Genomic DNA, 26,562 nt, shown 5'->3' on the forward strand with positions numbered 1-26,562 from the left:
GTGGTTTCAAGTGCTTGGGAATCAGCACTGCTGGGTGTCTGACTTCTGCCGATTTTCTGTGACAATATTAAATGGCAGAACTGTTACATCTCCGGGGCTGGGTTGTCTGTTCTAACCTTTCCCGCCTCGCGGTGACCTGAGTGTGTTTCCTCCTTATTAAGTTGCCTCCGTGGCAGCGAGACATGAGAAAACCCTTCCTGCCTTGAGTAGAGGTGCTGCTTGAGTAGAGGTTCCCACCGCGTCTTTCTGATTAGCCACATTGAAAGCTACATCTCTCTTCATTTCTTTATCATGCATTGAGAGTAGCAGAGGAAAAAATGCAGGGTTTTGTTTCCCCTTTAGGTACTCAGCTTTTCTCTTGCACACTGGTCATCCTGTACACAGCTGGTTACCTTTTTGCAGGGATTAATAAGTGTCCTAACCTAATTTAAGCTGCTAGCCCAAGGCAAATGACTCATGTTGCCAAATAATCACTGCTTCTCTTCTACCCACCCTGCTGGGGGGGGTGACGATGAATGATACTGTTATAATGAGGTACAAAAAACTGAATTGGAACAAGCTGCAAATGAAGGCAATTTTCTTTCTCTGTCAGTAATCAAATGACAGGCAGCTACGTGTGTTTCTGAGGCAGAAGGGAGGGAGAGCAAGGGAGCAAACTGCACTGAAACAGGCTCATTTTCTTGGGGTCACTGGGTCTGCTCACTTGTGCTTAGGGAGTGCTGAATCTAAGAGAGAAATCTAACGTGGCTGTGTTCTCCCTAATAGCCAGCAGCGGCTAGCATCTGTTTTGCCTGAGAACTGGCAGATTTTGCTTGCTGTGTTTCCTCCTGTAAAACACCCATCCATGCCTTTCGCTCTGGCGTTCGCGGCTTCTGCAGGAAGTCCTGCCTCTGAGCTGAGATCAGAAAGTAGGAAGAGCTGAAGAGGAGCAGAGGAGTTTTGCGGTGGAGGAGTCAGAGCATGGAACCTCAGGCTGTAACGTACTGCGGTGTTGCAAACTGGGTCTTATTTTGGGAAGTCTTTCTGCACCCAGAACTCAATCCAAAACCTGGGAAGCTCAGCCTGCTGGATTAGGCAGGATGTTTCCTTCCGCAAGCAAAGAGCGGGAAGTGCTGGAAAGAGAGGGGTGATGGGTGGCGGGCTGTGGAGAGGATGGCGGGTGCGGGTGGTGCTGCTGCGGCGGTGCCCTGCGGCAGGCCGGTCTGGCTGGCAGTGCCACGCCAGGGCACAGGGCAGGAGGTTGCAGTGACAGCCAGCGTTGCCTTTCTGCACATCCTCGGTAGCCATCCGCTCTGCTGCTATAGGCAGGTGGAGCGCTCCGATCTTGTATCGCAGGGGAAGGAGGGGTGGCATCGGGGGATTCATAGAGGAAAACCCACCTACTCAGGGATCTGAACTCAAAGGTTTCTGGTCCCCAGTTCTGCTCCCAGAGCAGCTGGTTTGATACTTCTGTGACTCTCACCTGTTTCATGCTGGCCTGACCTCACCAAGGGCAGCTCTGGGCCTAAGCCAGAGTGGAAAATCCAGTTGAACGACTCTTTCATGCTTCAGCTTCCTGACGCATTCCAATAAAGTGGCCTTACCCCTCTCCTCCCACTCAACTAACATAATGCTGTTTATTTAAAAATACCATCAAGCAAAGGACATAATTCAAAAGCTCTGATTTAGGAAAATTGCTTGTTTGTTAATCATTTCCTTTTTCCTGATTCAGAGCTTACTAGCTCATAAAATATTGATTTATTGGGCAGGCAAGGATGCTCTTGGCAATGAAGATGAAAAGCAGAAGTGCTGATAAAAATACATAGGCTTTTTTAATGTTTTTGCAAAAGCTAGGCTTAGAAAAGGTAGCTTAGAAACAGAGGCAGAAACTGTAAGGGTTATAGGTGGAGTCGAAACAAAGTGGAACAAAGAATGGGAGAGAAAAAAGGTGGAGGGAATAAAGGGGGAGTGGAGAAGATGAAAAAATCAAAAGCAAAATGGGCAAGAAACTGTTGAGCTGTGGAGATGGCCGGGGAAAGCAATGCATTTGAAATGAATAGCAAAAACTTGGACTCCTGAAAAGCAAACCCAGGAGAATGGGAACATATGGAAGTATTGAGAGGCAGTGACTACAAATAGGAAAACAGAAAAGGTGCCCCTGCTTTACCCTGTCTATATCCCCCTCTCCCGTTTTTCATAATGCAAGAAGCAGCACAAATCGTATAGAAAAAAGTCTACTTGAGACTGTCAGAGTGAAAAGCCTGCCTTGTGTGTGAGCCCCTGAAGGGCATTTCTACTGTGTGTCTCTGAAGTCAGATGCTTTTTTCAAAAGACTGGCCATTTCTGAAGGTAGACAGAGCATCCTCAACAAGAGAAATAAGGGCTTGTTTGGGACAAATTGTAGTGTTTTGAGGCAAGGTGTCCCCCAGTTATGCCTCTGAATGGCACATCCCAGAGCTTCAGGAATTTCATGCCTTTGTGTGGAGTGGGAGGCTGCAACGAGAGGCGGGAGATATGAGTACATAAATAATTATTGATCCAGCCCACTCTGGTGAGGCCTATATTTAAAAACTTAGACTGGGAAGAGGAATGTAAGGGAGAGATTGGGCTAAAGTTTGGATATGGAGATGTGGGGATACTGAATTCAAGAGATGAATCACTGCAGGTCCTCCATGGAGACCATGTAATGGTAAGTGACCATACAGTTGTGGTTACGGTGACCTTGTACTAGGCTGACGGAAAATGCTGCCTGGAAGATGATGGACCTCATCATGAGTCACTCATTCCTGTCTCAAAAATGCAAGGAAAGAAAGTATTTCGCTTCCTAGTATCAGCAGTCTGCTTACAGACTTTACCTTATAAATGTTTGCGGGGGGCATCCAGTGCAAAAAAGTTCATTTATGTGTGAGGGTTGCATCGCTTAGCTGGGTCTTCTTTCTTTTCTTGCCTTTATGTGCATGATCCTATAGCAACTCCACGCAGTATGGAAGACACAAAGCACTCATGTATCTTCTAAGTATCCCTGTAAAGCCTCTTGCAGAGGTGTTTTTCTTATTTAATCCCAGTGAAACAGTTCCAGAAGAGACTCTGAGGAGAGCCAAACGGATCGGGTTCTCAGACAAACAGATGGGGAAATGCCTGGGGCTGACTGAAGTCCAGTGCCGTCGGCTGAGACTGAGGAAGAATGTAGTGCCCTGGGTGAAACAGGTATGTGAGAAACATCGCTCTTCATGGTGGGGGCTTCCAAGAGTGCAAGGAACTGGAGACCTCCATGCCCTTAGAAACAGCTGAGGTAAACAAAGTGGAAGCCCCATCTCTGTTAACAGCCATGGGAGTTTTGACGTTGACATTAGAGGAGAACAAATTTCACCCACGTAGCTGTTACTTCCGCACTGCCGGTGTCAATGTAATGACATGAACACCCCCAAAGCGCGACTCAGAATGTTCCTGTTCATATTCTGTGTGGCTGAGGGGGAAATGCAGCTATCTGGCTTGAGGAAAAACTCTGGCCCACCACAATGTGACCATGAAAAGTGTAATGTCTTTTCTCGGTAGTAACTTTTTACAGGGTAATACTTTATTTGAAGTGTGCTGTTGTTATGGGTTCATTTGCTATTCATTCTGATAGCACGAGTGTAATGAGCTCATCTAGTATTCATGGCTGTCACTGGTGCTTTGCTAGGTGTTCTGCTACTGCATTTAAGGTATGCTGTTATTAAACTGCCACCAGCTGGCTTTTTTGTCCTTAAAGGGGAAAAAAAAACCCAACCCAAATTACTGGATGTTTCTGAAAGAGCCCATCTGTATCCTCAGGCCCAATTCCAGGTGCCAAATCTCCTTCTGTTCCCCAGCTGCTGTTTTCCTTCTATGTCCTCACCTGGCCCACAGAAGTGTGCCTGGTCTTGCACTGCATTCTGTCCGCTGCGGATGGCACTGCAGTGCTGCACTGATCTGTGTGCTGAGGTACCCTTAATAGGGTCGTTTTACTTACGCCTGCGTTTGTGGCTCCAGAGCACATGTTTCTTCTTGAGCCATGAAGTACCAGTTGTGGCATTAGCAACAGTAATGAGCAGCAGACACTTACATCGTGCTAATGACGTAAGGTCACATTCTTCATTATTCACCAGGATTTGGACAGCCAGTGGGGGCTCCTGAAAATGTGTGAAGACTGGACAGATTTTTAAATGGTATAGCATGTAAAAATTCATGTCAGGACTGCTTTAACGTTGTTCCCTGCTCGGTATTCTGTGTGGAAGTGTTTCAGCTGTTCATTCAGGGAACTTCAGCAGGGGCTGTGACCTAGATGGACTTGTTGCCATGTATAACATGCAATAAGTAGTTGACACAAATGGTTTGTGAACAGCCTAGTAGGCAAATTATTCTTCTGGGCTCTCTGGTGACTAATTACATAAGAAATTGTTGAAAACTACATGTAAGGGGTGGTTGAAAACCACTCCTGCTTTGTGTACCGTTTAATTATCAAAGCACAAGTTATACTGTAACATAAATACATAGTGCTTGCACTGCTGGCTGATGCTCGGCAGATCTCAGAGTGACGTTGTGGGCACGTTTGTGTTCAGTGTGGGCGTGAGGTGGGGTCAAGAGTATGGTGTGAAGACCCCAGACGGTGCAGCTAAAGAGGACAGGAGACCTGGAGGAATGGAAGTCTGTGTAATTAACGCTGCCAAACTAACTAGAGAATGAGGGCCTCGGCAAGAAGGGATGGATGTAGAAGGTTCCTGGGCTGTGAAGGTATTTTATCAAAGAGGTGTGGAGCTAAAACTGCAGCTTAGAAAGAGATGGGAGACTCTGCTGTTGACGGAACTGTAAGGTCTGGGGGAAGGCCGGGCGTACGCTGCGTTGCCAGCATATGACAGTTCAGGTCACCTCCTTTTGAGGAAAGACATGATTGGAAGATAATAGGACAGGAATAGGAGTAGAAAAGGAAAGAGGGGAAAAGAAAAACCCCTGAACACCTGCATGTAAGAAAGATCTGGCACTGGCCAAGTCACAATCCCTCCTCTTCTTCCCCGTACAGATCGACACACTGGCAGCAGAATACCCAGCGGTAACTAATTACCTCTATGTCACGTACAACGGGCAGGTAGGCACATTTGGAAACAACAGTCTCATTGCTGTCTAGTTTGATCTCTTTCCCCTGTGCTACGTTAGTTCTGGAGATCTTGCAGATGTGTCAGTCTCTATAGCAATTATTTTGGACGGTGTTAACTATAATCCACTTACAGCAGGCCTGGAACTTTCTCTTGCGCAAATACTGATCCAGTGCATTTGGTGTTAATGCCCCTACGTTGTTATGATCCTGTCCTGTATCACCTGTACTCGCATCCTCTGAGCACAGGTCAGGTGCTGGGAATGTAGAACTCATGCTTCACTCATGTCATCCTGGCATTCATTTTTATGTGCAGCTTAGCAGCTCCTTAGGCTGCTCGAATACCCAAACCAGAGGTGCCGTGTCTCCTTTGGTTTGGGTGCAGCACCACTAATTCCAGTAATGTTGCACTTGACTTATACTGCAGTAACCAAGACCAGGCTTGAGCCCTGAAGGACCAGACTGTTGGATATGGTCTGAGCACCAGAAACTGCTTGTTCTGAAAAGCATGGGGTTAGGTGCTGTGGAGTACAGATCCTAATGGCTTTTCTCCCTCTCTTCTCAGGAACATGATGTAAAATTTGATGACTGTGGAGTGATGGTGTTGGGCTGCGGACCGTATCACATAGGTAAATCTTTCTTACAACTCCTCTGTTCTCCTTGCACCCTCGAGCCTTCTTTGGATATTCTTGTGGTTCATTTGTTCCTCTTCTCATATGGTGACAAAACCCTCCAGAGCACAGTGCGCAGGACATCAATTCCTAACACAAGGTTTGCCTTTTACACTTGCTTGGAGACTTCATTTCACGCCCTGGAAAAATTTTATTACTTTTCACTTGTCAGTTGTGATTTTCACAAAGTTTTAGGGAATTTTTTTAATCTTACTTTTTGCGCATGGTGAAGTCTTGAGAACCTGTTACCTTGCATAGAGTTTTGTTGCTCCCACACCTATCTTATATGTTTACTGCCAGCTCATGACTATGTTGTTATATACTGTGCATTTTACTACTGTAAGTGTAGGTGACTATGAAAATATTTTGATATCTTCAGCTGCTTTTGAATAAGCAATTCTCTGGATGCTGTTTTTTCAGCCCACTCAGATGGTTATGCAGCATAAGAGTTTCCTCATGGAAACTCTTATCGGGTAGACAGACTGCCAAATTCTGTATATGATGACTTTCACTTTTTCTTTTCATGGATCCTTCTAAATAGCTTGCAATTATTGACAAGAAAAAGATTGCTTGTTATTCAGAAATATTTTTGCTCTGCATCTCACAAGTAGTGGTGGTGACTTTTGAAAGCTGACATTTAAAACTGCATCCATTTGTTCTGCTTGGATGGGTGGGTCACATGCGACGCTCCTGTTGCTGTTTGTAGCTTGTGTTTTGGAACTCAGTTTCCAGTATGAATGTTGAGATGAGTGAAATCAGGAGGAACACTCCATGATTATGCTTATTTTTTGTGAATGCTTCTGCCAGTCAACATGCTGTGTAGCACGGTTACAAAAAATGAACATAAAAAGTGTGGCAGTGTTGTTTAATAATTTGATCCAATGTATGTGAATACATTTTGCGCTGTTCACCTAGAACTCCTAATTGCTTAGACTAGCTGTACAGCTCTCATCTTGGTCTTACCTGTTCTGTGGCTTTGATAGACCAAGGCAATCTTTGGAAGAGGTTGCAACTAAATAAAGGCTGCTAAAGAAAACCATTACTTGCACCTCTAAAAGAGCTGGAGTGTGTGACCCGTGCTCTGTGGGGGTATCGCTCGGATATTCAAGGCGATGCTTGCTCTTCACTTGCTGCCAGGAGGGTATCTCCTGTCCTAGGAGAGGCATCTGTCTGCGTGAAAGTCAGCCCTGAAAGCAGTATAAATAAGCCATTCCACCCAACTGCATGGACCAGCAGGGTGCTCTGTAAATTTTAAGGTGTGTGCATAGAATTAACATGATTGAAACCTGAAAGTGAGTTCAAAACCATGCCTGTATTGATGTAGTCATTACCTTCTGAGGAGCAGTGTCTGGTTATGTTACAGCAGTCATTACTAGTATTACTAATTATTTGCTGTCTTCCCACTGTTCAGACATGACCATCACTGGATGTGGCTGGAATATCATAGAATCACAGGATGGTTTGGGTTGGACGGGACCTTAAAGACCATCCAGTGCCACCCCCTGCCCTGGGCAGGGACACCTCCCACCAGCCCAGGTTGCTCCAAGCCCCATCCAACCTGGCCTTGAACCCCTCCAGGGATGGGGCAGCCACAGCTTCTCTGGGCCACCTGGCCAGGGGCTCACCACCCTCACAGCAAAGAATGTCTTCCTGATATCAAACCTAAATCTCCCCTCTTCCGGTTTAAAACCGTTACCCCTCATCCTATCACTCCACTCCCTGATGAAGAATCCCTCTTCCCAGGTTATATCTAAAGCAGTTAGATGGGGACTCCAGGTGACCATTGCGTTCCAAAGCTGAGGTTTCTTATGTCTATAAGAATACCTGAATAATGGAGGTGGAATATAAAAAGCGAATGAGCATCTGGTGACCCTTCTGTGAAACATCCAGTCTCAGATTTGATTTCCCTCTCTTTTCTGTGGGGTTTTACCTGAGGCCTAGGGATGTTCTCAGGTTCCTGTTTGACAGAAGTAGGGAGATAAATTGTGTGCCTGTCAGTGAGTGACCCGTGACAGCTGTCTCTTTGTGACTAGGTGGTAGAGGCAGCAATTAAGCACAGCCTGAATTTCCAATGTATCTTGTCGCACAATTAAATAGATATAAATACTGACATCAGTGGTTAACGATCATGTAATGATTGTGAACACATCGTGATGAGGCCAAGGTTTTCTTGTAGACTGTTAGCATAACCATTTAATGATGTTTGTTAATATGTATGATTCTCTGTTTATGGTACCCCTCTTAGAAGTTTGAGCATAGAAATTTATGTGACAGTAGCTGTTAGCACAAGTCTGGACCCCTGAGGCCTGCAGTGCTGACGAGTCGCGAGGCCTGCAGTGCCTAGGACCAAGCGCCAAGTGCCAGCGCTCGCCCCAGCGCCAGGTGACTCCCTCTGTGCCTCTTTCCTTTACAGGTGCCACAGTGCTTGCTCAGGACGGTAGGACGTGCTTGTCCCACAGTGTTGCTGTAGTCACTGTGGCCTTTAAAGCAAGATGAAAGGATCACAGCATGGCTCCAGAAGTGTTGTTCTACTGATTTGCCTTATCTAGAGTCAGCGCGCAGGAAGGGCAAAGCCACCGAGTCGTAATTTTTCTGTTGTTAGCTTAGCCACACTCTGCTCTGCTGGAGGGTTAAAAACACTGCAGTCTTCTGGTTTTTAAACCACAGCTGTACAAATGCTTTGTGTTTCCTGGAGTAAATAGTGCTGTCTCATAATAATGGGCACTCAGTTTTCTCACCTCTAAGCCTCTGCCTCTTAAGTTTACCTCTGTGCGCGCTGGTTGGGAGGCAGCAGTAGCTGGACGGGCAGCAAGAGCAGACGTGAGTGTTGGTGAGTGCAGGATGACAGATGCGTTACAGAGGCCTGTCCCTCCGGAGCAGCTGAGCCCACTGACCTGTTGTGCTTGGAGCCTTACGTTTGTGGATGATTAGTTTCCGTGGGAGGACAATTAGATTGCTTGCTCTGAGCTGACAGCAGGCAATGCGGGGCTGTTTTCTTTTTCTTTTTTAAGCTTGAGTGCTGAGAACGTCTGTTTATGTTTTCTTCTCAGCATCCTTCCTTTCCTTGCCCACTTCTCTGTCTCCTGGCAGGCAGCAGCGTGGAGTTTGATTGGTGTGCTGTCTCCAGTATCCGCACGCTGCGTCAGCTTGGCAACAAGACCGTCGTGGTGAATTGCAACCCGGAGACAGTGAGTACAGATTTTGATGAGTGTGACAGACTGTACTTTGAGGAGCTGTCATTGGAAAGGATCCTGGACATCTACCAATATGAGGTAAAGAAAAGCAGAAGCAGCAACAAAATCCATGAAGCAAACCAAACTTTTCAAAATTCATGTCACTTCCTTTGGCGGAGCAGCTGGGGGTGAGCGGGGAGAGCTTGCTAGCAAAAGCTGTTTAGTTTGGATCCCGATGTTGCATTTTACACATCGTTGATGTTCCTAGCAGACTGCTCAATAATGAATGCCAAATAAATATTAAATTATTTTGCAAGATGCCATATTGTGCAATACTTAGAAGCAGATTTAATTTGCTGCACAGTCATTTATTGCACAAATTGTTCTGCCCTTGTGGTGCTGAGCTTTAGCACTTAAGCATATCCTTGACTTTAAGCACAAGTACTCCTCCTGAAGCAGGAGAACAAGTTCTGTGTATAACGCTAACCTGTGCTCGAGAGCTTGCAGTCTTGCTTGTGCAGTACAGCGGTGGCGTGGCGGATGTGGTCAGCATGCAGGTAGACGGGTCAGGAAGGGGCACTGTAATTGCTGTCAAACCAAAACACGTTCCAGCTCCTGATCCAGACATTGCACTTGTCTGTCTGGAGTTTTCAAGTGCTCGGAAGTGCTGATACTAAGAGATGGAGAAGCATCCCAGGCAGATTTGGTAATGGGAGGATGTGTAATGTGAACAGTTGGTCCCAATATGGAAAATGTTGATTTCTACCTGGTAACACCGTCATCTTGGATTTGGGGATGAGGCTTTTAAAGGCTCCTAAGGGAACTTTGACTCCCTTGAAATTCAGTGCGAGTTGGCAGTGTAACTTGCTGAAGCAACTTTGCAGAACCCAGGTCACGTTAAAATTATTTTTCTTAGCTTTATTTCCTCCCAGTATATGACAATTTGAGCTCATCTCTGTTGTGAACGGGTGCAAATTTCTGAAATGTAGCCAGGTTCCCAAATTTGGAACCAGGCAAAAGCACATCAGCACTCAAGTTCCCAGTCTGTAGGCTCTGTTCTTAAACCATTTCCAAAATACTGTCTAGGACTGTTTTTCGATTGTATGTTCGTGCTTTCTTATTTGTACATCTTGTTTTACCTTTTCTTTAAATGCTCATGTAAACAGACTGTTACTGGAAGGCAAAGATTTTGGACAGGCCAAAAGACTCTGGTGGCTCTCCGGAGTCTTAAAGGCTGATTTTTGAATGCTTTAGGAATATTCCTGAGGCTCAGCTCTATAAGCATTGAACTCTTGTTTACTTAAGCAAAACTGAACTTCTGAACTTGGGGCGTGGAGAAAACTGGTGTGACACTTTGTCAGACAAATAACACTGATGAAACACAGCATCTAATTACTGCAGGATCAAAGAGAAGGTAGAGGTAGGTGATGAGGGAGCAACTACTCATTTAAACATGTAGTGCTAGTAATTAGCAAGTTGGATAAGAAAAACATGTGAAAAGAATAATGCATACGTACTGAAGCTTGCATTATCCTGCTTGTCACAGCAGGGCATGCTGGGTTTGATGGGCGGCGTTGCAGATCTCAAGGTCTAATAGCAGCATCCCGTGGTACCCAGAGCTGAAGTGGAAGGGCACTCTGTTGGGAATTTCCCCAGCTCAGCCAGTCATGCTCATCAGCTGGACGGTGCGTGTGGTTCTGGGCACGTTTTTAGCCTGTCCTGCTTGTGAAGTAAAGCAAAACGTGATGGCGAGAGGAGAGAAGGCAGGGAGGAGGCAGCAGGAGATGAGGTGGTGGGAATAAAGAGGGAGAGAAGAGAGATGCTGGGAGTTTGCAGAAGATTCTGCTGCTCTGACTTGGGTGTGAAAACAACCGATTTGATGTTTGCTCTGGAGGTGTTAAAGCCATCAGGACGTGAGCCTAAACACACAAAGTTAGGGTTGTGCTGTCTAATAAACCCCAGGATGAATAATAAATACTCAGTGACTTTAGAACACTTTTCTTTAGTGAGAACAGGGAATGGTATTGTTACGCCTAATTTCCAAGTAGGGAAACTGAGTCTTCGAGGAGTAAAGGGACTGCAGAGAGTCATGCAGAAGGACCTAGGCAGGCCTGGGGACAGACTCCAGGCCTTCAGCAGAATGTGGTCTAAACTATATTATTTGCTATGTGTCATAGTTTAAAATGAGTGAGCCAAATGCTAATATCCTGTTAACAGAGCACTTCCTCAGGCAAATGCACTTGGAAGTCAGTCCCTATGGAAATGATGAAGTTAAAAATTCAGGATCTGTGCCTGAGATCCCTCACCAATCCCGCTCGTAACCAGCTTAATTTACAAAGCATGAATAGTGCCATGATTTCAGACCCATCTTTTAAACTCTCCTGCACCTTCATCTCCTCTAGCGTTTCAGTGTACGATGAACGGGGGCAAATACTCTGACAAATTCTGGACCATTGGCAAACCATAGGTATAGCCACCAGCAAACAATGGCCACAACCCTTTGCCCTCAGTAGAGATGATACGTCAACTCCCCATAAAGTTATGAGGATTAGCATCAAAGCTGGGGCAACTATTAAGCTCAAATAAATAGATGCACTGACTTGTCCCAGTTTTTCTGATGAGACAAATAAGGCTAACTTGCGGAGCAAGGTTACCAGGGAGACCGAGGGGGCTGGGACCTGCCTACCAGGAGCTGCTCACAGCTTCCCATAGTCCTCTCCCAGAGGAGTACTCGGCTGTCCCTTCTCTTTCCTTCCCTTGTGTCCCTCTTACCTCTCCTGTCGGCATTCACAGCTGCTCTGACTCAGCGGCAACTGAGCTCTGCGCAACAGAGCTGGGCTTTGGAGGGAAGTTTAATTTACTGTGAATGTGCAAAGTTAGGTGGTAGTCTGTGAGGACAATCATTTTAAAAAAAATGTATTTCCTTCCCTCAGATTTATTGGCTTTTTGTTTCCAGAGAAGATGTTCCCTTTTTATTTTAATATCTATCCGCTTGAGGGCCTCTTCTGATTCGTTTTCAGTTCCTAGGATCATTCTGAAACAATTCATAAAACTAAAGGAGGCTCTTAGGTACAATTTTAATGGTCTAATTTGTTTTCAAACTCAGGGAAAAAGAAAACCCAACTCTATTACTAATGACGTGAAAGTAAGGTAGTAATAAAAAAAGTGATTTTTGTTATAAAAGGGAAAATTCTCTCTAGGCTTCTTTCACTCTATTATGTATAGCGTGTATTTTAAAGGTATCTATTGGCAAGGATGTTATTAATTTTCTTTATAATTAAAAACTGGCTGATGACAAAGTGTTATGCAGTGGAGTTCATTTCTGTCTGCCCACGTTTCTCGGACAAGCAGTCCTGTTCCCTAGCAGGGCAGGGTCTACTCTTTGGGCAAGAACATGTTTTGGGAAATAACAGCAGAATTTTAGAGGAAGAAGTAAGCAGCAGCTGGGTCTCAATTTATGGATCTTTTGGAGTAAAAATGAGTAAATGATTCTTTGCTATCTGCTTGAATGAGCTATCTCCTCTGTCTCCTTGGGGCTGGAGTCCCTAATGCCATCCCAACTTTGATGTAGGCAGTATTTGGATTTTAGAGGCTTTTAAAGGAAGAAACAAGCGGCAGCTGAAGAGAAGCTGTTAGCCAGGACATTCACATTTCAAATATGGTGAGGATAGATTAAGATGTTGGTTGACCTTGGCAGCAAAGTTAGCTTGACTTGTGATCAAAGAGGAACCACGCCAAGCTGCAAGAAGGGGTTTGCTCCTTCACTGGCTGGTTCTTGTCTGCGTGGGATGATAAGGGGTCCAGGGACTAGAGATAAGTACTTATTTTGGATGGGTCTGAAAGCAGTAAGGAACAGATTCTTCTTCTGAGTTGGAGATGGCGAGCTCTGATGTCATGACACAACCCCGTGTGGGCACAAAGGGGCTTCTGTCCTTGCGCCACCCTCTACCAATGAGGCATTTTTCACTCCCTCTTCTATGTTCTTTCAGCTGGTCATTTTTGGCCAGCAGCAGTGTGTCATCCCATAAGTGACTGCAGAGCGAAAAGGGAAAAAAAAAAAATAACCTCTAGCACTGTATATTAGCATGTTGAGCAAATAACAGTCTTGTAGACCTTGGGCTAATAAGTGTTGCTTAAATGCCAGACTTTCTTAGTGGATTTTTATTATGGTAGGAAATTAACTACATGAAAGTTGAGCAGGGTTTGTGCTAGCATTTATCATCTGTTTTTTCTCAGTCACTTCTAGTCCATCCTGCTCTCCGGAGCAGATCTGCCACTCTAAATCCCTTTAAATCCCTCATTAAGGCGTTCCTCTTCCAGGAAGGCAGTGGGGCTGACCTTCTTCAGGAAAAACACACTTGTTAACTAAAAGAACGTTGATACTCTAAAAGATAGAGCCAAACCGTGGATCACTTGATTTATGTTTCTCTCTTGTCAGAGGTGGGTAAAACTGCACAAAGCACATTTGGTTCAAAAGAGCCCTTGACTACAGCTGTGCCGTGGGCCTGATTCTCCTTTGGGCAAAGTTTCACCAGCTTTAATTTGGAAGTAAAGTGCCCATTATTTAATTACCCTCAATTATTACATAATCTAAATGTAATTCACGTCCTCATGATTGTTGCAGGTACTCTAAGGCCTGTTATTTTTACTATTGAAAAATTTCACACCACACTAGATTGTACTTGAAATCATTAGGGGTTCTATTAAAAAAAGCAAAAGTGCCCATATTTGCAGCTGAAGAAGGATGTGTGTTTGCAAGGAAGCTTACCTGTCTTTTGTTGTTTGTCATTTATTATTTTTCTCACTTCAAATGTCGTGGTCGGCCAGTGACAAACACGAAAGGTGCCATTGTGGCTGGAGGATGCTGTGCCATCTCTCCCACCTCATCCACTCTGGAATTGAAGCGCTTGCAAATAACATGTGTAGAGAGGAGCATACATGAGAATTTGGCTGAAATACTTGTTACTATCGAGTGCACTACCAGAAATGAGGAGCTAGTCAGGAATAATGTGGATGAATTAAAATAAAGGGCTCAGCGTATCCCGAGTAATTCCCTACCACAGGCTGTCGGAGGGATCGGGCTCTGCTCTGCTTTGTACAAGGCCGGCAAGGGACCAGCAGTGAGTGCTCCTTAAGGGCTGGCTTCTGCGGCTGGGAAGGGGTGTTTGCTTAGCAAATAATGGTGCTGGCAGAAAAATAACTAAAAATTCCAGTTGTTTCCCATTTCCTTTCTGCTGGAGGCTACTGCCTTGCAAGTCTTTAATAAAAAAGAGTTTGTGTGAATGCCTGTTCCTCTGGCATTCCTGTCAACGAGCATGGGAGAGGCTGTTTTCTTGGAAGACCTGGGCTGAGAAAGAAAGGGGACCTAAAATGTTGTGTTTGTTCATGCTACTGTGTCCAAAGGTCAGAGCAGGTGGGTGGGAGTGGGCTTGGTTGGCGTGATGGTCCCCATGTGAACACAGGAGGGAGACCTCACCCCACCGCGTGGAGTTTTGGGGTTTGCTGCAAGGTGTGACGTTTTCCCAGCGACCTGCCCCTGCAGAGCAAAGGGGCCTGGGGCAGCTCGGTGCTTGTCCTCACTGGGAAGGCAGAAGAACATAAACATGATGTGAAAACAAGGTGACAGTCAGTGGTTCTAGCAGAAGTTTTAAAATCTTGGCTTGATGTCAAAAGGCATGTGAACATTGTGGATTTCTTTAGTTTCCTGGGGAATTTGACCTCAAATTACTACTGGTTTTTGAGGGTATTAAGGAGGATATTGCTGTTTTAGAGAGGCTACACCCTCTGGATCGCACTTTGCAGCCTGGGGGCCTCTGGTTCAGCACAATTATGATCTGCCTTTACTCACAGCAACCTGAAAAGTGATGTAATCCAAATATTGATTGCCTGGTTATAGCAGCTTTTAATGTTAAGCTAACTTGGACATGACTGCACTCCTTTCTCTCTGCCAACAGGGCTGCAGCGGGTGCATTATTTCCGTAGGTGGGCAGATTCCCAATAACTTGGCAGTGCCACTGCACCAGAGTGGAGTGAAGATCCTGGGCACAAATCCTTTGCAGATTGACCAGGCAGAAGATCGCTCCATATTCTCAGCTGTTTTAGATGAGCTGCACGTGGCCCAGGCTCCCTGGAAGGCAGTCAGCACACTGGTAAGCTGGGCTGTGCCTCTGAAAAATGATGGAGTGGCTGGGGGTTGCTATGAGAACCTGCTCAGAGGGGACCGACTTACTGATACCTTTGAAGATTCCAAAGACATTTGGCAGTTTTTTTTACTGCTGATGTTGAAGAACTTTTTGATCCCTGTAAGGTGATGCTATAGCATCACTGGGAGTGGGATGGAAACTGGAAGGGAAGTGTCTTTAAATCACCTTTACACAACATGGGGTGTATACCCAGCAAAAGTTAGCACTGCTGTCAGGCTACTCTCGTTTATCCTGCTGGCTTTGAAAACTGTTTGAGCAGGTGGAGATTGCAGAGGAATAGAGAGGTGTTGGCACTGCTCTTTTTTCCTGGTGAAGCTCTATGGACAGGGAAGGTCTGAAGATGACAACTCGGGAGCCGAGAAATCGTGTATTATCTTCAGCCCAGGCTGTAGTCCCCTGCTTCAAATCCTCTTCCCCCATCCCCTCTCCGATCTTAATGGCTAGTAACGTGCAAATGCAGTTAGAGTTGAAATTTTGGTATGACTTTAAAATATGTTCTTGTTCACAGCATGTTTTTCCCCCCTGTCTTTAGAGAGATGCAGTCGAATTTGCGAGGTCTGTGAGTTACCCATGTTTGCTGAGGCCTTCCTATGTTCTGAGGTAAGGCTCAACCTCAGCGCATCAGGTTGGGGGGATGAACTGCAAAAGGCTCTTTGAGGCAAAGGAGAGTCATTTCAGGGGACGTGTGGAAAACACTGTGCGAGGTGCATGTGGCATGAAGCTGCCCTTCTTAAAAGGTGGGACAAGTGCTTAAGTCAATAAAGGAAGCCAGTGGGCCCGTATGTCCATCGGGCACCCATCAAAGGTCGAATATAGTCATAAGGATGTCTGTTTAGCTGCATTATCTTTTTTCATCTCTCAAGGCCAAAAACATGAACCATCTGGGATATTCCTTAAGGTTCCTGACACTTCTACCTGTACAATTAAGTTAGAAGATTGTTTGCCACCAGGAAAAACAGAAGGGAACATGCTGAGACCATTCATTGGGGTTGGCATCTGTTTTCAGAAAATGACAGCGCATCTTTTGAATTCAGCTTCTTATTTGCTAAGCTTCTCTGCTTACAGGCATGTTTTATGTCCCTATGCTGTGGCAGCTGCATCTCTTTAAATAGACTTTGTACAGAAAAGTTACACCAGTGCATACACACAGGAAACTCACACGTTCTGAATGATCACTTCTCTGCAAGGAGTTTCTTCATAGCTGGATGACTAGGCATGGAGAGGCACTTAGCTGGGCTCAATTGACAGTGAAAATAAATTTGAGACAGGATCCTTTTCATATGAAGAAGAGACACATGTCAAAATGAAGAGGCACAGTATTACTTTTCAGGGGAGCAAAAAAAAAAATATCTTCTTCTTTAAAAGGAAGAAAAGGATTTCTTGTGTGTTCAGCCCTCCTTTAGAAGAGACTGCTGCACATGACTTTTCTATCCAGTTTCTGAAGCTTGCAGTGGGCTTGCAAAGCAAAGTTAAATACCAGCACTCAAATCAGGAGGAGAAGTTAGAAACTGCTCCTGATGTCATTCTCCAGATTTTTAGGGAACACTTCTTTTAGCCTGTCGTTTCTGTCTGTATCAAATTCAGTACAGGCCCTTTCCATAGTAAGTATTTGCTAAAGGGTGTTTGGACAGGTTAGGGGGACTGCAGGGAGAAAGGTGAAACTGCAGAATGTCAGAGCTGAGGAAACAGAAAGTGAAAAGCCCTAGCACAGCACACCGTCTGGCCTCTATTTGCCGAACAGCAGCAGGTCCGCAGCTAGACTTCATCCTTTGAACAGATATGGCCTTTAATGTTTGCTGGTTGCCTTAGAAAACTAAATGCATTTCCCCGCTAGTTGTGTACTGTGTGTACCAGCTCACATCCTTGGTGGTGCTACTGACATAGGTCCATGGATTTAACTGAACTCTATTGATTTACATCGGCTGAAGAAGTAGGCTGGTAAGTATAATCACCCAGGTGCTTGTGTCTATTTATCTTAGGCTAAAGTGACCGATTTCATGGCATAGATTCTTCCTCCGCTTTTCCCCACAGCCTCTGTGGGCTTGCCCACCAAAGCAAAGGGGAAGCCGAGCATCAATGGTAAAAAGGACCAATGTAACATCTTTTTTTAAAAAGATTCTTGTCTTTAAAAGGGACTTGAGTCACTGACTCTTGACCCATGTTCCCCCAGACACCCCTCTCTGATATTACTGACAGCTACATTTCAAAGTAGGTTTCAGACACAGTTGTCTGTACCTGCTGTGCCTCTCCCTCCAGGACTAGGACATTAGGGGAGGGGCACAGTGAAATGGCCAGCAAAGAACAGCCTGTTTTCATCTGCATTTACACTGTCACAACCATCACCAGTGGCCTGTGTGTTCCTCGCATCATCTGTCACTGATGAGCAATTGGGCTAAAGTCAGCAAAGCATCCCTTTTGTCCTGAGCTCCTAGCTGACCCAAATGTATGTAAAAGTCTGGGTCCTTTGTGGGTCTATCTGCCTGAGTAGCCATCTCCTCCAGCTTAGGAGGGGCGTTAAAATTTTGGGTCAGAAAGGGAATTTGGCAGCAGTGCTGAGGCTACATGGCCACAGTTCTTTATTTGTTTCTTTGTTATGGTTCTGGAGGTCACGTCTCTTCTCTGGGAGGTATAATGGAGGTTCACTAGGTACCGGCTCTGCCTTTCAGCCAAGAGAGGAGCAAGTAGCTTGAGTCAGGGGTTTGCTCAGCTAGCCTGTCATACAAGGGTAGTTGACCATCCTGTGCTGTGATGTCTAACACTGACGTCTCCTTGAAGTCATAAAAGAAGCTGACCTGTTTTCTTTTCTTTGCTGTTCTCACAGTGGGTCTGCAATGAATGTAGTCTTCTCTGAAGAGGAAATGAAGAAGTTCTTAGCAGAAGCCACCAGAGTCTCTCAGGTACCAGTCTTTGTGCTGCTACTGCTTTTTCTTTTTGTGTTTGCTCTATTTGTTTCATCTCTACTGTGTTTTCCATCTCTTTGTTTCTGTATTGTGTCTTCCTCCCTCTTTCCCTTCTTCATTTGGGGAGGAGCCAGTGAAATTAGAGTTTGACTCCTCGGTTTGTTCCCTAAGAGGCAGACCATGGGAGCCTGCGCAAGCATCCTCACTGGTACCATTGGCGTGCCTGCACGGAGCGGGGACAGCAGTTAGTGGTTGTACACAGGCACCCATTTCTGACCAGTTAATTATATCAATAAATGTTGGCTAGTGGGCTGAGACCCTTCCTACCCCATCCGAGCTTGCTAGTAGCAGCAACCAGCATGGAACGGATAGAATCTTTCACTCAGTTCCGAAACTGTTTTGCCTGGCTTCTTTGAACTGGCTTCACACTAGCAACTTCTCTCTCACAAATGACCTGTTTTTTTTCCCCCTCCTAAATGCAGGAACATTTGCAAGATTTCGCTGTGACATTTAACTCCAAATCATCTACTGAGTTCCATTTTCTTCAGATACAAAAGCAGGACTGCTGCCTGCTTACTATTAATCCAGTGGGATTATTGATCTGCAGAGTATGTAATGCAGAAGATGAAAGCGCTAGTTTCTGTCTTAAATGTTTTTCAAAAGCTAATTTGGGAATTTTAAAAGTGTCTTTTTTTTCTAGCAAAGGGAAGGTCCAGTACGTTGAAATTTAGAAAAGAAAAATCCGAGCAATTTCCCAAAGACATGAATACTTCAGAACATAGTAAACAACTCAAAGCCTGAATTTCTTCTGTGCCTTCTATCAGTGTTATTGTGCAAGGGATTTTCGGAAAGATGCGAGTATGGGAGGAGAAAGTTAAATGATCGAGATTGAATGAAGAACATACAGAATTCAAAGTCTGACCTTTCAACAGTCTCTGAGTTTGGCCTCACCTTTTGGTCTGTTGTCTTCCACGGGTTATTATCCCCCCTGTGGTTTTTTTTGGAATGGTGACCGTTCAGAACAGTACTGTAGCACCATAAACACTACTGTCACAGGAATCTTGGACTTAAAAATAACTAAGTCAAAGAGGAACTCTCTGAAAACACAACAATGTGGTTTTTAGGTGCATGAGGCAAATGATGAAAGTTTATCATTTCAGCAAGAAAAATGGAATGAAAGGGAGATACCTTGCGAAGTAATAATATCCTGAAGGACAGGGTAGTGTGGAGGCAAGCCAGACCACTTGCTATCATCTCTGAATAACTTTAAAGGGATTTTGGAAAGCGGGAGAGTGCCACTGTTACTTCCATCAGAAGGAATTCTATAACTAATCCTCAAAAGACTACAGGGCCAGCCTGTGGTAGAAACCAGGTCCTTAGCAGTGCTCAGCCTCCCAGAACACCTGGCTTCTCTCTCTGCTTGGTGATGTTGTCTGCCTTGTGTTTCCCCACCCGCTCGCGGAAGCAGAGCAGGCAGTAGCCTCAAGCCACATTGAGTGGGACAGATCACTTTCTTATGCCGTTGGATGGCTTTATGATGGCAATGGGTACCCTATGGGAGGCTGAAGCCCAGGAAAGCGACCCTTGGTCACCTTAACTTGTCACAGTTTGATTGACTTGAATTGGGCAATGATATTCTTCATTGCTGAGAGGTCTCATCACTGGTACAGGAGGCCCTGCTGGGAGTTGAAGTCTTTGACAGTACATGATGCGTTCGCAGGGGAAAGAGTGGGTGTTCCCATGGGATCCTTATGATGTCCAGTTCTGCTACACAAACAAGGCACTGACGCCTGCTGCAGACATGAGCGGTGGCACACCATGAGGCTTTGGGTGCTCTGGCCCTGATCTTGCAGAGGCTTACACTAGATTGACATGCTTAATATTTGCTAGTGTAGTCAAACTGCTAAGGGAAGACTTCTTTCTTCATCCAGCATTTTATATTGACAAAAGCTATAATACAGTTGATGCAAAGCAGAACAAAAGTACTGTATTCTGCTTTTAAATTAGGGAGGTTTTTTTTAGTCTTGTCAAGGCTCTTCTGGCCTGTGAGTAGTTCCACGTAGCAGTATTAGTTGTGAGCATACGACGGAACGTGAGTGGGACACAGGCTTCATTTTTCTGGTTACAAAGCCTTACCCAGTTCTGCTCCATCCAATGGAGCATCTCCAGGTAAAGTGCTTGACCAGTGTTATTCTGTTGTTCTAGCTACTTTGCCGTTATGGTGTTGTGTCATTATGGCATTTATGTTGTCAATAATGTTCAAAACTTCTTGTGCAAGTTGAGACAAATTGGAGTAAACAAGGTTGTATGCACATATAAAATCTTCCTGATGAAAAACTGCATCAAGACAGAAAGTTACAGGACACAAGGCACTAAATTTATGAAACAGTGTAGGCTGCGGCATTGTCCTTGCCTGTGAATTTACCCTTGTACTGATAAATGTAAGGAATTGTGTCTTGTAACTTTTGGAGTTGCTTTATATTTTTTCAAGAGGAGCCTTTTGAGCATGCACAGACTGCCATTTATTCCATTTTATTCTCTAATAAATAACAGGCAGTTAATAGTGGATGGGACAGGTAAAATGTTGAGACATAAAGCTGGCCAGGAGGAATGTGGATTAGGTTTTTAACTGTCTGTTGGAGCAGGTGGCTGGATGAAGAAAGCATTAGAGGAGAGTGGGAAGTGTGTGCTAGCATCCCAGAGACAGGCAGGAAGAAGAGGAAGGGAAGAAGGAAAACAATGTATACCAGGGAAGGTATTGAGAGTCAAGGGCAGGTCATTCCTGGCCAGCTGTAATTAGTGGCAACCTCTCCCTTGGAGACCTAGGAAACCAGGCAGAGAAATGAGAAATGAATGGATCAGTTGCCTAAAATATGAGACTCTCTAAAACAGCAAACAGCCACTATAGAAAGTCATTAAGTATGGCAAGAATCAATTACTTTGTGAAGCCGTACATTTAGTGAGGTGGCTGGGAGGCTCAGAGGGAGGAAGAACTGGAGATCTTGGAGACAGGGACTGTCTTTGGGAGACAGAATCAGAGGTCACTGGACCCATGCACACATCCCACTGTCTTTTTGCCATGATCTCACTTAAAAGCTCTTTGTGGTCTTGCCCCAAATTTTCCTGTCATGGTGACATTATGGAAGACTCAAACTAATGCACCCGTGGCTTTGGGGAAATCACGCCAAGTTTCCCCCATTATTTCTTCGCGAAGTTCACTTATCTGTGGAAATAAGGTTATGAATTGATTGGCCTTGTGGGATTCTGCTTGCAAAGGTTTTCCAGTGATGAATAGTGGAGCACTTGGATGGTCCCTAAATAATCTCAAATCAAAACTTTCGTCTTTTGTCTTGTCTTGACGACAGGATCACCCCGTGGTACTCACTAAATTTATCGAAGATGCCCGTGAGGTGGAAATGGATGCTGTAGCCAAGGCAGGAAGAGTAAGAACTTAGCTTTGCTTTAATATTAAACTTGTTTTTCGGGATCGGAGATTTGCAAAAATGTGTGGTTTGAATGATTTACTGTACAGCCATGGATTCGTGCTGAGAAGAGCAGAGAAACAAGAAAAGATGAATTCATCTTAGGTTCAAAAACATCGTGCTTGAAAAGCTCAACCTACCTTATTGTATACATCTAAATAGCTATTTTTTTAAGCATTGCTTAACCATGTGGATGAATCTCTTAGAATGTCATTTTTACTGGATTCACAAGTCACTGCCTTCACAAATTACTTTCATCAGAATAGTATCAGCATGTGTTACAATATTACCACAGTTGTTTTATTATTGCAACTTCACCTTGCATTTCATTACTAATCAAAGACAGTTCTTGCAAAAAAAAATCACAAACTTCACATTTAACAGAAATATTCTGTTTTCAATCTTCATTTTTAACCAGCAGACAAGATCATTTTTTCAGTATCCAGGTAGTGCGCCTTGATGCAATTCATTCCATTTAAATCCTTAGGCCTGAATTTCCTCTGCTTGCTTTTCTCCACGATTTAAACACCACAAAAGAGCGGGGGGAACAATAATATACAAATGACATTAGTCCATACTTGTTTCTGTTGCGGAATGACAACTTTTTTCTGTTCGTGGCAAGCAGAACGTAGAGAGCTGGTTTAAAGCCTAATTAGCTTTTACCTTCTGCGAGAGGAAGCAAGCCTTAGGATCTCCAGGCTGCGGTAGATGTTTATCACATTCGCAGTTTGCTTAACCATGCTATAAAAGACACTAATGTGTTCCCCTTGTTCATATGCCTGTGTCTGCTTCAGGCCTATTCTCCCCAAAATCTTGGGAAATTCCCTTTTTTCTCCCCTGTCTGTATCCTCTTTCGGATACAGCTCTGTTCAGGGGACTGCGCTGGGCTGGAGACGGGGGAGCAGGTCCCGAGAGCAGGCGAGGTGACTAACTGCTCTCTTCTGACTGTGTGCAGGTTGTTTCACATGCTATTTCAGAGCACGTGGAGGATGCAGGTGTTCACTCTGGAGACGCCACCCTCGTGTTACCCACACAGACGATTAGCCAGGGAGCCTTGGAGAAGGTAGGTGTTGCACTAGCACTGAAAAGAGAAAATAAAGTAAGAGTTTGAATCTGCTTTCCCCCTTTGCTTGGGAGAACTCAATCACCAATGGAGAAATCAAATCACCAATGTTTTTTTTAAAGGCCAGTGTGGTATGTGCAAGTGTAGGATGTCAGTGTGCCCCCTGTGACCGGCTGTACTGTACATAGGATCATCTCAATCTGTATCCCATTAGTTTCATCTATAATTTCAGCAATAGATGTACACACTTTCACAGCCATTGGATTTTTTGTTTCATTTGTTTAGAACCAGCTTCCATAGCAGTAGAAGATTGCCTGATTCGTATATATGCCACAGTTCACTTTCCACTTCCTTTTCTCCCACAGTCCTTGAATGATTAGATCAGGTGTATGACTTTCTAGCTGCTTCCTTTTCCAGAAAGGATATTAGGATGAATGAACCCCACCTAATCTTAACTTTTTCCCCTTTCAAGAATAAACTTAACGATACAGAGTCAGTTGTCAAAATGAATTTTCTAAATGAAATGTGCCATCCCCCATGATGTCACCCTGTTAAGGGTTTGCTTGGAAGCTAGCAAGAGCCGTAATGCAGGGCTCTGTGCTCCAACTCTGTTTACAACAATGTCCAAGGCCTTGTTTCTGAAAACAGTCACCTTCTGGAGCAAAGCTATTCAAAGGCTTGTACTGAAATGGCACGTATTTCTTGACAAACCTAGAAAAGAAGATCATAGTGTTTTTTCCCATTTTGTTCCAGAGTGTATCTGCTGAGGCACCTCCCACTGGTCTGTGATGGGACAGGCATGCCGGTGAAAGACTTTTGGGACACTTGTAAAACTGACTAGTTAATCTCAAATGGCAAAACATCATTATTCATTATTTCACCAAGAAAGGTATAAAGGCTCCAGTGTGCAGGGCAGGAATTGCTAGAGACAGGGTAGGCTTTTATTCTCTCCCTTTCTCCTTCGTTCCCCTGCTTTCTCACACATGAAGCTGATTCTTACTTCCGCCCTCAAATAGCTCTTTGAACTGTCGGTAACCAGGCAGATAGAACATGTTTGCTTCTGAAAGATAATGCTCCTGCCAAAATAAGGGTATAGAGAAAAAACAGGCTGGGGTAGAGAAATATGACACGTAAAGGAATCCACATGTGAGGTGATTTATTACCATGATGCTATTTTGTGGAATTTATTTCTTTATTATATAGACACTTTTTTTTTTAATAGGTAAAAGCGGCTACAAAAAAGATTGCAAATGCCTTTGCCATCTCTGGTCCATTCAACATTCAGTTCTTGGTGCGAGGCAACAACGTGCTGGTAAGAGCTCGTGTGGCTGTGGGAGGCAGTCAGGCCCTGCTTTGGATAGTGAGGTGCGTGGTTCCTGCGCTCCCTGCCCTGGAAGCTCTGTGGCAGGAGCAGCTGTGGGTTCCTAACCTGCCTGGTCTGGTGATGTGGGGCTCACCTGTGCCACCCCGAGTCAGGCAGCTCTCCCTGCCTGCGTGGGAGGGAGCGTCCTCCCTGCCCTCACGCTGAGGGTGGGTGAGCCCGGTGGCATTGCCTGTCAACACTGCCTTTGTTTTGCTGTGGGCTGCTGTCCTTCCCAAACCTAACAGATTGGAATACGATGGACAGCACTGGGGCCTGCGCCTCATCCTGTGAACTGAATATCGTTGCTTTTAGATCTCCAATGTCCTCTCTCATCTTTAGCTATTTCAATCGTTAGAATAAGCCTTCCAAGGCATTGTAAAGAAAGCAAAACAATTTAAGTGTTTAAGCCTTCAATATAAGCCATTAAGATGGCTATCTAAATAGTGTGGTGCTAGTAGCTATCAGTAACAGAAGTACGGCAGATGGCAGACTCTTTATGGTAGTAGCAGTTGGCTTTCTGTTGCTAATGGAAGGTGGTAAGAGGAAAGTGAGCAGAGTACGATTGAGGAAGAGGTGAACAGAAAGAAAACCTGACATGGTATAGAAGAGATGTATTATTGGTGAAAAATCTTGTTCGGGTTATTAGTTGAGAAAAATGTACTTACTGTTCTTTACCTTTCTTCTGTTTCACATGTAGTTATTTAGAAACTACAAAGAGGGACAGAACGGAGTTTTTCCTTCCTTGCTTTTCCTCAGTTGTCTCTGGATAATCCCCCTTTTCCATCCGGTCTTAAATTACCTATTCTTGCTCCCCTCCGCTCCCCCTTCATTCTCACTTACAGCAGTTCCTCTTTTGGTAATGAACTCCATAGTGTGCTTCTAAGCAGGATGCACAACTTCTTTGTTTCTTCCTTGGGTCACTGAATGACTTCTGGATGTAGATGGAAGGTAACGATAGATCAGTCCTTCATGAAGTGCCATTGCCGTGGAAAAAGAACAAGGTGGGCTTCTAAAGGCTGTACCTAATGCCTGCGCATAGGGTCTCGTGCCTCTTGCACGTTAACTTAGGGTGTAATACAACATGTTCTACAGAGCGAACTCTGGATTGCTCTCAGTTCTCACTTTCAGACAATAGAGATGAAACTCAGGTGCAGAACATCAGGCTCCTTGTATGTCAAGCTGGCCACTACTCATCCCTCATCACTGTCTGTAATATTCAGCGCAATTTCTGTATTTCTTATTTGGCAATCTGAAGAGCATCTCTGCCAAGATGAGTAAGGACTGATTTCCAGAAATATGAACGAGTTTCTTCCCTGCACAGTGCCTGACCCTGGTATTTCTCCTTTTTAATCCCATCAGGTGATAGAGTGCAACTTGCGGGCTTCACGCTCCTTCCCTTTTGTATCAAAGACTCTGGGTGTGGACTTCATCGATGTGGCTACAAAAGTGATGATTGGAAAAGAGATTAATGAGTCATCCCTCCCCACACTGGAACATCCCATTATTCCATCCAAATATGTTGGAATTAAGGTATGGTTTCCAAAAGAACACTCAAAAACCCACAACAGAGCCAGCACCTGGTGCATTAATAGGCAATTAGTACTTTAATGCCCAGAGAGAACAATTGACTCATTGGCTAAAAGCCAAAATGACATTTTGTAGTTTCTGTCAAGATAATGTATGTTGGGAATTTTAGAGAAAAATCAAAAGAAAATTATCCAGTGATTATTAATAAAATTAATCTTCCTTTATTTCTCTGAATCGTGTTTATAAACTGCGTAATAAATATGCACTTGCAGAATTGAACTTCAGAATAGCTTGAAGTTCAAGCTATTTCATAATACTACCTCATATATGTATGGACATATAGAAGATTGTGTTTTGAGTGCCCCCCAGATTTTATTTTAAGGATCTGGGACATGGGCTGTTGAATGTATGGAATCCCCTTTATCTGCCCCACCAGTTAAAATGGGGGTGAAAATCTTGGATCCTTTGATTTCAGTGGGGCCAAGATTTTACTTTTCATAATTACTAAGCTACCCTACTGAGCTATTAAGCACCCAAGATATCAAAGTGTATGGTAGATATTTTTGAATGCTTAGTGTAAGAAAAAAAATTAATTGAAGTTCCTAATCATAAAAATCTAGAACAGCAGTGCAGAAAATACAATGGATAATGAGAATTGTTTATACAGAAACTTTCAAGCTTTAATAGCTTCCATATCGAGTGAAAATTGAGGAAACAGAAAACACCTAACATCTTTCTACTAATTAAATGTTCAAACCTATTAAAATGCAAGCCAAATCTGTGGCCCAAGCCAGCTCAGGTTGTTGGCAAACCACTCGGTCTATAAGTAGCTTTTACATTTTATTTTGGTGCTACTGACAGGCATTATCTGAAATTCTAATCTGAGACTTCTTCATTTTTGTGAGTCTTATTTATTTTTATAAATTTCTACTATTTAGACCTGGGGCTTCTGCACTGTTGTTAGCTAAACTGTCAAGAGTTTTGTCTCTCCTGGGAATGCCGGCTACAGAGTGGAAAACCCAACTATATTCTTGAAAACTTCACTACAAAGCCTTTTATACTCCTTGTGTTCTGTGTGGATTTGTCAAATA

The 26,562-nt window shown here is 44.3% G+C and overlaps 1 protein-coding gene across 1 annotated transcript in view; it reads left to right on the forward strand.

The window, feature by feature from the left end:
- The window catches only part of CPS1 (carbamoyl-phosphate synthase 1), a 108,041-nt gene that overhangs the window by 66,611 nt on the left and 14,868 nt on the right, over window positions 1–26,562 (forward strand). The window contains exons 24-34 of the mRNA XM_054207993.1: window positions 3,045–3,186; window positions 5,018–5,083; window positions 5,655–5,718; window positions 8,851–9,032; window positions 14,888–15,082; window positions 15,669–15,736; window positions 17,958–18,033; window positions 21,402–21,479; window positions 22,474–22,581; window positions 23,804–23,893; window positions 25,304–25,474. Of these exons, the coding sequence (XP_054063968.1) occupies window positions 3,045–3,186; window positions 5,018–5,083; window positions 5,655–5,718; window positions 8,851–9,032; window positions 14,888–15,082; window positions 15,669–15,736; window positions 17,958–18,033; window positions 21,402–21,479; window positions 22,474–22,581; window positions 23,804–23,893; window positions 25,304–25,474 (1,240 nt within the window). The remainder of the gene's footprint in view (window positions 1–3,044; window positions 3,187–5,017; window positions 5,084–5,654; window positions 5,719–8,850; window positions 9,033–14,887; window positions 15,083–15,668; window positions 15,737–17,957; window positions 18,034–21,401; window positions 21,480–22,473; window positions 22,582–23,803; window positions 23,894–25,303; window positions 25,475–26,562) is intronic.

The sequence above is a fragment of the Rissa tridactyla genome, chromosome 7 (assembly GCF_028500815.1).
Source record: "Rissa tridactyla isolate bRisTri1 chromosome 7, bRisTri1.patW.cur.20221130, whole genome shotgun sequence".
Classification (NCBI taxonomy): Eukaryota; Metazoa; Chordata; class Aves; order Charadriiformes; family Laridae; genus Rissa; species Rissa tridactyla.